This window comes from Hydra vulgaris, chromosome 10 (assembly GCF_038396675.1).
Source record: "Hydra vulgaris chromosome 10, alternate assembly HydraT2T_AEP".
NCBI classification, from domain to species: Eukaryota; Metazoa; Cnidaria; class Hydrozoa; order Anthoathecata; family Hydridae; genus Hydra; species Hydra vulgaris.
Window position 1 is genome coordinate 43,836,262 of NC_088929.1, and position 14,297 is coordinate 43,850,558.

At 26.3% G+C, this 14,297-nt stretch overlaps 1 protein-coding gene across 1 annotated transcript; it reads left to right on the plus strand.

The window, feature by feature from the left end:
* Positions 1-5,409: 5,409 nt before the first annotated feature.
* LOC100211936 (histone H2A) lies at positions 5,410-13,721 on the plus strand. The gene is made up of 2 exons (XM_065808092.1): positions 5,410-5,539; positions 13,070-13,721. Exon 2 carries the CDS (start codon positions 13,089-13,091, stop codon positions 13,488-13,490), a length of 402 nt encoding a protein of 133 aa, XP_065664164.1. The 5' UTR covers positions 5,410-5,539; positions 13,070-13,088; the 3' UTR covers positions 13,491-13,721.
* The last annotated feature ends 576 nt before the right edge of the window (positions 13,722-14,297 follow it).

Below are 14,297 nucleotides of genomic sequence, written 5' to 3' on the forward strand. Positions count from 1 at the left end.
CAGCCTAATGTACTTTACTTTCTTTTAAATACCGATGGTCTCACACCAATTTTATCTCGTAAAACTTCAGTTTGGCCTTTACTTTTATCTTTCTTAAATATCTCTCCAAGTAAACGTCAAAAACTCTATAATATTGTATTAGCTGGTCTCTACATCAGTCATTTTTCTAAACCAAACAGGTCTCAATATCTTCCTATCCTTTCCAATTGTATGTCTTAAGGTGTATACGTTGAAACTTTTCACCTTAACTGTAAGATTGTTGCCCTAGTTGGTGACCTGCCTGCAAAAAGCAGTATATTTAACATTTAGAATGTTAATGCGTTGTAAGTTTCTGTTTGTTATTTTTGCTCAATTTAGTAATATTGCAATATGAAGTTATTATATGTGTATTGTAATACGAAATTGTTATATGTGTATTTGGAATGTTACGAAGCTTTGAGAATTAGTCAATTTTGAATCAAATATAATCTGCCAAACTCAATGGTATGTAATCAGGGATTTTCAAGTTGTGAATTTTTTTGCAACTACAACTTTAGCAAAGGCACTAAATTATATTCCTAATTCAAGAAAAATGGTCATCACATATATATTCGTGTGTGTGTGCGTATATATAAATGTGTATATATATATATATATATATATATATATATATATATATATATATATATATATATATATATATATATATATATATATATATATATATATATATATATATATATATATATATATATATATATATATACATTAGGGTGTTAGCCAGCCCAATGGTGTTGCGTATAACACGGAATTCCCAATGGGTTCAAGATTCTTAAAAATCAATGACCTTTTTTTTTTAGTTTTTTAGGGCAATTTCTATAAATTCCCAATAATTTGCTGAACAACAACAAAAAATATTCCCTATATCGCAAAAACGTGATATAAAATTTGTTCCTGGCTAACACTCTGTGTATATATATATATATATATATATATATATATATATATATATATATATATATATATATATATATATATATATATAATTTGTGTAATTTTTCTTTTATGATTTTTTGGATGCAGTTTATGATTAATTGAAGGCACTTATATCGAAGTTTATCACAAGATGCTTTTTCCCATTCAAAAAATATTTATTCTTAGAAATAAAGCACAGAAATAAACCGATGCAAAACAACAAAAAAATGGTGATAAACTCCTCGCAGCTTTTCTATAAATTAAGTGCCCTTTTTCAAATAATATGAAATTGCATCAATTTTTTATTTCATAAGAATAAATAATTTTTTAATAAAGCTTTTATTTTGTATTTTATAGTAAAAAGAAGTGAAAAAATTTGTTATTATTTTCAAAGAAATCTAAAAAAACGTTAGATTTTTATTTAACTAAAATAGAGTACTTTTAATTTAAATAAAAGTGTATATTTATTTTGAAGATAATCTTTTGACTTCATATATTTCAAATTTACTAAAAAGAAAAAAAAAGTCTGATTATTTTGACCAAGTTTAAAGACTTTTTGAAAAAAAAGGCAGCAAGTAATTGTATTTTTTTGGTTTATGTATCAGCTAAGAAAATGTTCTACCGAGTTCCAAAAAAATATACATATTTTCTAGTTAATTAACATTTCTAATTTTAAAATATAAAGGGATTACTGCGATCTCCTGCGGTATTGGAAGTTATTAAAGAAATACAAATGTTGTCAAACACTTAAAAACCTTGTTTTCCACCATTTTTGAAAGTATTTTGTTATAATTGAAACATATAAAAATGGCGGAAAACTTAAATTTTAATTTTTTACTTGTATTACTTGCTCTAATATAGTTTTTAAATCATAAATATTACATATAATTTTAAAAAACGTGCTTTTCTCATTATATACTATTTAAAAGTTTGTTAAAATATTTATTGACAATTTTAAAGAACGATTAATAAATCGTTCTTTAATTCAATAAGTGCAACATGTTTGAAAAAGCCTAACTGAACAACTTTATTATTTCCTGTAATATAAAGTTAACTTAGTAATACAGTGTTTTTACAGGATGTAACAATGTGACAATTGTTAAAGCCATAACAAAATATAGTTTTAAACAGTGTAAAGTAAAAAAGTTTATAATGTAATTTAAAATGTTTCTGATATATTAACTTTATTATATTGATGGTTCTTACAAACAATAACAATGAAAAGATTAGATCTTATCCCAAATATACGTGAATTAGGAGTGGATAAATTAAGATTATGGAAGGATTTACTTAATGAAATAAAAAATACTGAAGAAATTCTCAAAGAAAACTTAAATAAAGTAAAGGTTGCTTTAGTTATATTTATTTCAAAGGTGAAGAAAAAACTAAAACAATGTGGACAAAATCATGATACATTTATACAAAAAGAAAATCTTTGGCTTCAAAAAAATCTTATGAACAATAAAAATAGCCCTTTTGGTTCTGGAAGGCCCCATAAACAATGGAGTGTTCTTGGAGAGCGATGCAAAAGAAAAAAAAAGAAAAGAACTAGCTACTGAACATCATGAAGCTCTATTTTTAGCTTCTGCAAAAAGTGCAAATGCTGCTGGAGAAAAAAAAAGCCTTTATTTTAAAAAATAATATTTCTAATGTTTTAGAGATAATAAAAGTTGATGAAACTTTGGATAAAACCTTTCCCATTAATACAAGTTTAGAGGAAGCTCTTGCGTTAAAAATGAACACTAATCTCAGCAATAAACAATATCAAATGATCAAAAACTCAGCTCATTTACACAATGTACATGTTTATCCTACCTTGCACGATATTTTCGAGGAAAAATTGAAATGCTATCCTGAGAATAAACTTTTTTTTGAAATTTCTACAATGTGTACTCTTCAAAGCATGTTAGATCAAACTGTGAGTAGAATAACTGAAATGATTGATATGCCTAATTGTGGTCAAGTTAACGAAATATTTGAAGTTTTATATGGAAAGATTGGTTTTGATGGAGCATCAAGCCAAAGTATTTATAAACAGAAATACGAGACAACCAACACAAGTATAGAACATAAAAGTGAAGAAAATCATTTTAGTACAGCTTTTGTGCCTCTATTGCTCAAAGAAGAAGATGGCGAAATTTGGAAAAATGAAAATCCTTCAAGTTGTCACTTTTGTAGACCTCTTCATCTACAATATAAAAAAGAGAGTCCAATTTTATCCAGAGAAGAAGAATCGGATCTAAAAAATCAAATAAATACCTTAAAGATATTTTGAAAAGTTTTCGATATTGCAGGAAGAAAGGTGACCTTTAATATCAGCTATAGAGTTGATCTTACATTGTTTGATAATAAAGTAGTTAACGCATTTACTGAGACAAAACCCACTCAATCCTGCAATGTGTGCCATGCTAAACCCAACAAAATGAACAATATTGATTTATTAAAAGCAAAAACTGAGAATGAGTCAGCCTTGGGGCTAGGAATTTCAGCTTTGCATTGCTGGATAAGATGCTTGGAATTTATTCTTCATTTGAGTTATAAAATTGAAATTAAAAAGTATTAGCCAAAAAAAATTGAGAAAAAATTATCTGTAGACTTAAAAAAAAAGAGATTCAGGTACTCTTCAGAATGTATTTAAGCCTATATGTTGACATGCCTAATATCAATGAATTAGATTTATACTGCTGGATAAGATGCTTGGAATTTATTCTTCATTTGAGTTATAAAATTGAAATTAAAAAGTATTAGCCAAAAAAAATTGAGAAAAAATTATAGTAACAAAATATAGTTTTTTTTTCTCTATGTATCAACATCCTTTAAAAACCATTTTTTTTTTAAATATCAAGTAGAGTAATATATCAAGATAATTTGTTTGTTTGAAGATTCTATAACTTAAATAAAAAACTTTTTGTACGCGTATACCTTTAACGCGCGCATACGCGCATTATACGCGTTGAAGCTGCGCGTAAAAAAATTTTTATCAACAAGTTTGAAATTTTTGACCCAAAAAATATTATTTTGATAAATAATATTATTTATTTATTAATATTAATTTATTTCAAATTTTACTAAATTTTTGCCGTTTTTTGATCGTCCTGAGTCACTGTGCGATGTAGATCACCGTATACGTGCAACTGAAGCAAATCCTGTTTTTGGTGTTAAGGGAAAGACAGCTTTAACAGATTTGATTTCTCTTCCTATTTTTGCACCTCTTGATGTAATGCATTTAATTTATATAGGAAATGCTAAAACAATTTTAAATTTCACTGTTTCCAAAAAATTAGTAAATGTTTCAAAGTTATCTAATATAATAGACTCCATAAAATTGCCACATTTTTTTCGACGAAAGCCAAAAAATTTGATTAACGAACTTGTTAAGTGGAAAACACAAGAGCATAACTTAAAGTAAACCACATATCTTGGTGATAGAGATTGTTACTAAACCTATAGAATCAAGAAAACTTAAAAAAATTATAATGCATTGGTCATATTTAAAAAGGAGCACAAGAAAGTTAAAAAAAAAAGAGCAAAAAAATTTTAAGGGAGAGGAAAATACTAGAAAAAGCAGTTTGTTTGGCAGAATTACTATTTATAAATTACAAAGTTATCATGTCCAAGCAAGCTGTGCTATACTTTCATAATGAACAACAATTTTTAGAGAGATTAAAAAACAATGTACCAGTAAATTAAAGTTTAGATGCAAGAAATTAAGAGCTACACACAAAAAAAGTTTTAATCAAAAATCAAAGTTTTAATTTCAATTCAATAACAAAAGCAAAAAATCTTGTCATTATTCATTACTGGGTTTTTGTCTATCAACAATTATGCACATATTTAGTTATCTAAAAACTTTTACTTCTCTTTTCATGATAAATATGCATAACTTTTATATCTACTTGAATTCAAGTAAAAATTATACATGGAATCAAAGGTGCATTACAAAAAAAGGTTTTGATACATATACAATATATAATGATACCAACTTATACAATGATACCAACTTATACAATGATACAAACTTATACAATGATACAAACATATACAATAATACAAACTTATACAAACTTGATACATATGTAAACTTATACAAAAAACGCAAGAACATTTTGAGATATTTAATTACTTCATTTGTTTTTAAGTGTGTTTATAGTCATATACATTATACGATAATTTTTACACTTTAAATCTATCTCGCAATTTACACTTTAAAGCAGCCTACGTAGATAGTTTTTTTTTTTGTACTTAGTTATTTTTTCGCACTTTTACACTTCGAAAGTAGCTACTCACGAAGTGTAAATGTGCGAAAAAATATACATTTTTTATTTAAATGTACGTAAACAATTTTTGATATAAAAATTTTTATTTGTTAATTTTTATGAATTCAATTTCTAAATTTGAATCACGTTTTATCCTTAATTAAAGTTTTATTAAGCTTTCATGTCTTTTTGACCGATACGGCCTGAAACGGTCCTTGTAAAGAACGTTACCTTTACGCGCGCAAACTTCAAGCATGTCAAATTTTAAGTGAAACTAAACAGAGAAGATCTCGTCTGCATATCTTTTAGTAATTTAATAGTGTTGTGTTGTAAGTACCATTTTATTAAATTAAAAGCAAAAATAAAAATTTCTATTTTAGAACAGTGCTGCATCACACTAAATAACTGTTTAAGTGAATTCTTCTTTGCTATATACAATAAAAATAACATGTTTTTTCTTTAAGTGAAACCAAAATTTTTTTGAGTTTAAATTATTCTTTAATTAACATTATTGATTTGTTGTTTCTGTTATTGTGCTTTAGTGTTGTTATATATAAGCATATTCAAATTTTTGTTATACGCAATTATTCAAAATATATCTTTTCAGTCTTTTTATCTTTCTTTTTCATTTTTCTTATCAGAAGCAATTTTTTTATTGTTTTATCAGTAGCACAACTCTGTGGATCAAGGTTTTAGTTAAAATGTAATAATATAAATTATTTATACAGTGTGGTTCAATCAATCATATATATATATAGAGAGAGAGGGAGCTTCATAAAAAATTTAAACTAAATAATTTGACTTCAAAGCGTGTTTAGATAAAAGAGTCCATCAAATGCTGCACATTAATACCAAACTTATGTTTCTAGCTCAATTAGAAGCCAAGTTAAAGTAGTTTGAGTTAAGAACATTAATGATAGGCGTCCTAACGAAGATTATAATCTACATTCTTATGGAATACATAATATAAATTAAGAATATAGTCTATATATAACATATGTTATTAAACATTTGTTATATATTATTATATATTAACATATGTTATTAAACATTTGTTATTATATAACATGTTATGTTTTACTTTTTTTTGAAACCGCAAATAAAAATCCACTTTTTAAAAAAAATGTTTATTATTTTAATCTTTATTTACATAAATCACTAATTTGTTCGTATTTTTTTTCAGCAGCATTTTTTTAAATAGTTTAGACTAAAGTTAACTATAAGGAAATTTTGATCGCATTAGATTCTAACCGTTAGATTCTGAGGCATTAAAAACTAATTTCATAAGGTTAGAAACTGTCACAGATAAGAGATTGACTATTATGTATGTGCAAGCTAGAGGTAGCATATTAGCGTAATAAAATTTTATTATTGCTAAATAACTTAACTTGCTATGATTGTGATTTTTATATTATTGGATAAATGTTGCAAAATTCTTTCAATATATGAAAAAAATCTTGTCTTATAAATATAAGTATTGTGCTTATGAAACTTACCTGTTTATTTCTGCTCTTTAAACTAAAAATAAGTTTTTCTAAAAACAGTTCATCAAAACTGTCTGACTTTTGTTTTCAAACTTAATAAATTTTTATACAGTCACTTATCTATTTACTTAATTTATCTCTTATGCGTCCTGTGTGTAAGCCGGAAAAATGCGAAGAAATCTTCTTACTTTTCATGGCGACTAATTTTAGCAGATTGTACAATATGACACCCACACAAGACTACCTATATATATATATGTATTCTGTTATTGAGGTTAGTATTCAAATACTAATCTCAAGTAAATCCCTCTAAAAAAAGATGTATATATATCATTATTCATACAATAATGGTAATGATATAATAATAACAATAATAATATTAATAATAACATTTTATTTTAACAATGGTAATAAAAAAGTAATTACAATAATTTATATAAGTCGGTATTACTTTCCATCAACAGTTGTTTATACGTACAAAGTTATAGTTTCAAATTGTAATAAACTGAAAAAATGTAACAATTAACAATGGCATAAAAAAGACTAATGTTAAAAAATTATAAAGATTTAGTAAATATACTAATAACCAAAATTTATTGCAAATATGACCTAATAAATTATTGAAACATAAGCAAAAAATGTTTAGAAAATCAAAGCAAAACAATTTATTATTTTTTAAATCTTTTTTTCATCTTTGCTTCCAACAAGGCTGCAAGCAACTATTAGAGTTACTACTACTGAAAGACAAAAGATTACGTTTATAGAGCAAGATAACGATTTACAGATGATTATAAAGATAGCAATTTATATGAATCAGGAAAGCAATTACATTAAAAGAAGCAAATTCAAAGGAACTGATTTTTAAGGAAAAAGACTAGACGAATAAGAGTTTTTTGAGTAAGAATGTTCACAGAAAAAGGATGAGGCTTGATTGAATGATAAGTAACATGAGAATGATTTTTAGGAGACAGCACAAGAGACACCAGCTCTTCAGAGCAGTGCCTGTTATAGTATCTGTAGAAAAGAGAAAGAGAAGCAACATTATGACGATGTGATAATGGTTGGGGGTTGGCTGCAAAAGCAGGTCTAACTATGTTATCAATCTGTTTTTGCTCCTTGTCTTGAAGAGAAAGAGCATCATTCAAAGATCTGCCCAATATCTGAGGTAAGAAAGTAGCAAAGATAACAAAGAGATGCAACCTTATCAGATTCTAATTTTGCGATGGATTTAGTATATGGATTAGAAATAGCATTTAATAGATTAATGGTAGATATTACATTACCTTTCATAAATACGGGTAGATCTAAATTATTGCTGTAATATTTGGCTGAAAAACATTTATCTGAATTTAAGCTAGTGTGAGCCCCATGCTGTAATAGAAGTGTGATCTTTTTCAACCTCAAATGCCCCCTATAAGTGATTAGAGTGTTAGCTAGACAAGAATAAATGGTTAAACAAAGCATTATACATAAACAAGCATTGCTAACAAAACTAATTATATTAAGCACTTTAGGCAAAGTCATAATAATAAATAAAGAGAAAAAAAACTTATTTATAATAACTATGTAAGGTAGAATTCAACTTATTTATAAAATGGCTAAGATTGTTAAGACTTTTTATAAAGTTTGTATATCACTTTAAACTTGTATATCATTTTAAAAAAACTGAAAAATAAGACAATAAATAACTATTAAAAAATAATAACTAAAACTATATATGTAGAGTTCTTGGGTCAGCTGCGCAATGTGCGCAACAAGTTTTTTTAAATTTCACTGAAAATATCTTTATTTTTATTTTCTTGTATATGCTAATTAGGATTTGTTATTGTTACTCACAAAAAAAACATGATAAATAAAAAGTTTGACATAAGTATATCTAAAAGACGGTGGTCAACTACACAACATGCAAAAAAGATTTTTTTTAAATATATTTTCATTAAAAAAAATTTTTTACTTTATCAACAATTATTTTGTCCATGTTTTATTTATAAAATATTTTTAAATATAATAATAATTACAAGTCAAAAAAAATTTTTAAACCATGATTTTTGAACCAAGCTATGCAACATGCAATTTTTTATTATAATTTAGATTTAAACATAAAACAAATTTCATGCTATATTTATAGCTTTTATTTAGAAATGATAAAAATTGTTTTAACAGTTTATATGCTATATGTAAATTTATAAGTTTTTCTTTGTTATGCAATTTTTGGTGAAAGCTGTTCACCAACAACCCTTCTGTTTAAAACTTATAAGTAATGGCATTTACACGAATCTTTCCATACAGCAAAAAAATACCAGCACATTTTAATTGTATGCTTTTCTTCTACAATTTTCATTGATGCTAAAATATACTTATTTTTGAATTGGGGTGTTGCATTGTCACTGAAAATATAAACTTCTGTAATATCGTCTGATAGCAGCTCGATAATTTTATTTATGTTTGGAACAACAGCTAATTTTCCATGGGCGCTTGAATCAGAGACTAGCGCAAAAGATTTAGTTTTTACATTAAATTATTTTGAGCTTTTACATTAAATTTGTAGCAAAGCTAAGAAACGTTTATGGGTGAAGTGATTCCTTTGCTATTAATTTAAAGTTTAACAAAATAAAACATAAACTGGAGAAAATGCAATACTTTTACATCCTTTTATAAATATTATAGGTCTACTTAAAGTAGAGTCAATAATAAAAAAGATTATTGAATCTACTTAAAGTAGAGTCAATAATCTAGAAAAATGAATAAGTTTGATCCCATGGACAAAATAAACTTTATATTTTACTTATAAACAGGTTTATATACCGTATAATTTACTTTAAAAATACTATTATAGTATATAGGTGTATAGTAATATATCATTTAACACCTTACAACAGGCTTGTCAAACTCAGTTTGGTATGTGGGGCCTCTTTAGCCTAAGTGAAATGTTGTGAGGGCTGCTCAAGCCAATGCTTATTTTTCTTATGAATGAAGTGTAACTCTTCAACCCAAACTGTCCTTTTGCTAAGGTTTAATGTGAAGTAAATAAGATTATAATTATATTTAAAATCTATCAAATCACTGCAATATTATTAAATAAAGTAGAAGTTTAGTTTTGCATTATTTACTTTACACAATAAAAATGAACAGGGAATATTTTGTAATAATAATAACAACTATTATAAAATTTTAGATTTTCCAGAAATTTAACACTTTTATTTGCTGAAAGATTAATAAGGTCTGGTTTTATGTCTTGGCTAGCTACCACTTTCACTGTGGAAGACAAATGTTCATCAGTAAGCCTGGACCTCTCAGGGGTTTTATTTCGTTTCATGTGTGAAAAACGTCACAAAGATAAATACTGCCAAACATTGCACATATTTGAAAAGCAAATTGGATCATCTTGGGAAATTGATGTGATGGTAAAAAAGAATAAAACTTGGGTACACCAACTTCAGTAAATTGTTGTTTGAGAACAGTATCATACTGAAGTTCAATTAATTCTATTTGCAGATCTTCTTCCACTATTTCAATATCAAAGTTGAATGGTGAGGTGAACAAAGCAAACTTCACATATTTTTTAAATTTTGAAACCTTACTTCAAAGTCTTGTTTTTATTGTTTATATTTTTTGAATAGCTGCTGAACATAAAATTTAGGTCTAGCAGCCTCATAGAATTGCACATCTCAAAAAAATTTTCAATTTGGGGTTCCCATAGTAAAAGCTTGCTTTGAAAAGCTCTGACATTATTAAACATTGTGCTGACCAATTTGTTCTTGCCTTTCAAAATAATGTTCAGATCATTTAGTTGTTTTGTGATATCAACTAGAAAAGCTATATCTTGAAGAAACTTGGTATTTTTATATCTGAAATATCTTGCCTTTTTGTTTCTAAAAACTGAAATATATCAGTTTTCAGATGATTAAATGCTTTGAGTACTTTGTGACATGATGACCATCAAACTTCAGTGTAATATGGTAAATCCTCATATTCACATTTATTTTCATTCAACAATGAAGCAAACTGACGATGATTTAGTCCTCTTGCTCTTATAAATTTGACAACATATGTTATTTTTTTAACCACATAATCCAGATCGATTGTTTTTCCACATAATACTTCTTGGTGAATCATACAATGAAATTGTTTATCTTATTTGCCAATTTTCTCATTTAATTTACCAACAAGACCTTCAAATCAATCATGGCGGGTACTCCATCAGTAATTATAGAAACAAGTTTAGTAATAGGAAGTTTATACTTGTCCAGTATTTTTTTAATCTCCAAAAAAATGTCAGCACCTTTATGAATTAAAATAACTTTTAATAAACATAGGCTTGTGAAAAAACTTATAAGAATTTTATAATTATTAAAATCTGTTTTTGAATTATCTTTAATTTATTGGGAACTTTAGACTTGCATTTTTAACTTTTATTCCACACTTGGGCTTCAGCTTTTGCCCTTTTTACAAATGGCATACTATTGTTTTTAACAACAACAAAAACTTCATTTTTGTCCAATAAAATCCCACAAGTTAGACATCTATTTATATTATATATCATTGATAAAAACAGACAACTGAGCAATATTTTTGACATCTGTACTTTCATCAACAGCAATTAAAAAGGCCTGAACATCCTTGCAAATTTTTGTCAACTGACTTCTCAAATCTGTTGCTATGTCATTTACATGCTCAGCAACTGTATTTATTGAAAGGCTTATGTTGTTAAAATCTTTTTAAAAAGTTTTTTGGGAAAGAATCATTGCAATTTCAATTAGGCAGTTTTTGATAAATTCACCTTAGTGAAAGGTTGAATTTATCAAAAACTGGAATTAATGCAATTAAATTTGCCAGACTATAACTTGCTTTGACTTTAAGTTCATTTTATTTGTTCACGGAATATTTAATATTTTTTTGCTTTTTTATTTAGGCTTTTTGATAAATTTCAAATTTTTCATAAGAATTTTATTGTGCCTCTTGATATTACATTTTTTTGGCACGCTAATTTTTTGTTGACAAATTAAGCAAATACTTTCATTAATGCTTGTAAAAAAGTATAGCACTTCCTATTTCGATTGAAAAATTCTTTTTTTCAACTTCAATTTTACGTTTTCTGCCTGCACTTGGTTTTGAATGAGACATTTTGATTTTAGTGACAATAACGAAAAAATAAAATAGCTCAATGTTAAACAACAAGAAGATAATGACTTATCTATAAAGCCGAGTGAATAAAAAGAAGCAATTGCTTTTCCTCAGCGTGTTTGGAGTAATTGTTCAGCTTAAGGATAATAAAAATTTGACCAAGTTTGATCAAATTTTTGTGTTCATGTAAAGCTGAGCAATTAATCAGCATTTTTAGAGTAAAATGCTCCGCTTTACTTTAAAAAAATTTTAATGAATTCTCTCAAATCTTTATTCACATAAAACTAAGCAATTACTTTAAAAACGCTAAGTAAAAGCAATTGCTTTCTTATATTCACCCGCCTTATTTTCATATATCTATTGTTAGTATTAAAATAAATTGTCATAATTTTTCATGGTTTTGATTTCAGAGTTTTGATTTCAATATAAAGTTAGTAAATTGTTCTTTTTGATAAAGGAGTTCAGTAAATAATGTCATTTTTTTTTTTTTAATAAAATGGTTCAGGAAACTATTTGATTTTTTATCGTTGTTATTAATTAAAAATTTTAAATTGCATGTCCGCAGGTCACGATATGTAATATATGTATTAAGTATATTTTAAATTAAATATATAAACTGTTGACACGTCAAAATAGTTCCCACACATAAGTGTCCCTTCAAACCGTTTTTTAAAAAACTCAGAAATCTTCAATTTCTGGTGAAATCTTTAAAAATAGTTTTTATTTTTAAATATATTTTTTATCTCAAAATTTATTTTTCAATCAATGACTTGTTTTTATTGGACATTTAAGATTTTAATATCCTCTTATATCTCTTATACAGTTAACCTAGTGAAAATACTTGTATTGCTTTTTGGTTAGATATTGCCGTTTTAGCAAATTAAGTTTATAGATTTAAAGATTTATTGCAGCTTTATTTTTTTTCTCAAGAAAAATGTCTAAATAGAAAGTGTGCAAGTCAATCAAGCTTGATAAGTGTTATTAAATGTGTGTATATCTGTATTTTATTGCAAAAATCAAAAAAAAAAAAGAAGAGCTTTAGTTTCTCATTTTTTGATCTTGTTCATACCTTAACTGTTACTGTTTATTTATTGAAACAGTTATCTTAACTCAGCATCACGATTAGTGATGCAAGCTTAAATCTGCAGTAACTATACTATGTTTAATTCATTAAAATTGTTTTTTATTTATATTTACTTTTAACTAGATTATTGCTTCTATTTTATAGATTACTATTAAATTTATTTATAGATTACTATTAAAAAAGACAATGAGTGGACGTGGCAAAGGTGGTAAAAAGAGTGGGAAGTCTAAAACAAGATCTTCGAGAGCAGGATTACAATTTCCTGTTGGAAGAATTCATCGTTTTTTACGCAAAGGCCATTATGCTGAACGTATTGGTAGTGGTGCCCCCGTTTACCTTGCTGCTGTACTTGAATATCTATCTGCTGAAATTCTAGAGCTTGCTGGTAATGCTGCCCGAGATAATAAAAAATCTAGAATTGTACCAAGACATTTGCAACTTGCTGTTCGAAATGATGAAGAGCTTAACAAACTTTTAAGCGGTGTTACTATAGCATCAGGAGGTGTTTTGCCCAATATCCAGGCAGTACTTTTACCCAAGAAAACCAAAGAACCCCAAAGTAAAAGCTCTCAATCCCAGGAGTATTAAATTATGTGTTAAAGTTTTTTAATTAAGGCAACAACCATTCCTTTATGAGTTTTTTTAAATAGGTTTTCTGTAATGTAAATTTTTCAATTTTTCTCTGAAATGATTGTTTTTTAGCAGAGATTTTTTCATAAATATAAAACTCATGTAGAAAGAAATTTGCCAAATAAGTAGTTGCGTGCTATTATGAATGCTGTTGTATTTTTTTAACTTTGAAAGATAAATGTTTTTAAATTGTTGTTTCAATTTGGTTTTGATTGGTATACTATAAGGGGAGGTCCAAAATTCTTTATTTATTGATTAACCAGTTATTCTTTATTAATTTCTTTGGAAAAGTTTTAAAAACAATTCTGTTTTTTCTTCTTTTTTTTGTGGTTGGCCTTCTACTACTATTTAAACATTTAAAAGAAAATCTTTGCAGCGGTTATTTTGCGCATAAAGTTACTCAACCTTTATGTTAAAATTTATGCAATTTAAATTTTGATTGGATAAATTTGAATTTAAATGAATAATAGTTGCGTTTTTAAAAAGAATGTAATAAAACTTTTATTGTTAAAACGTAAACTTTATAAATACTTAAAATACTTTGCTTCTATTATATATTGCTATTATTGTTATCTAATTTAGATATCAATTAAAATAAAAAAAATTGAAACAAGACGTAATAACAAAATAGTTTAAATCAAAATAATCCTTTAGAAAGTCTCCCTGTAGTTGATAAATTTTATCATACAAAGTTGTCTTTACTCAGAGATGTTCTTTCACTTGTTTTTATCGAAGTTAACAATAAATTATCTTGTGAAAGTGCTT

Coding starts and splice junctions, on each gene's coding strand:
- LOC100211936 (XM_065808092.1), top strand. CDS start 13,089: ATGAGTGGACGTGGCAAAGGTGGTAAAAAGAGTGGGAAGTCTAAAACA.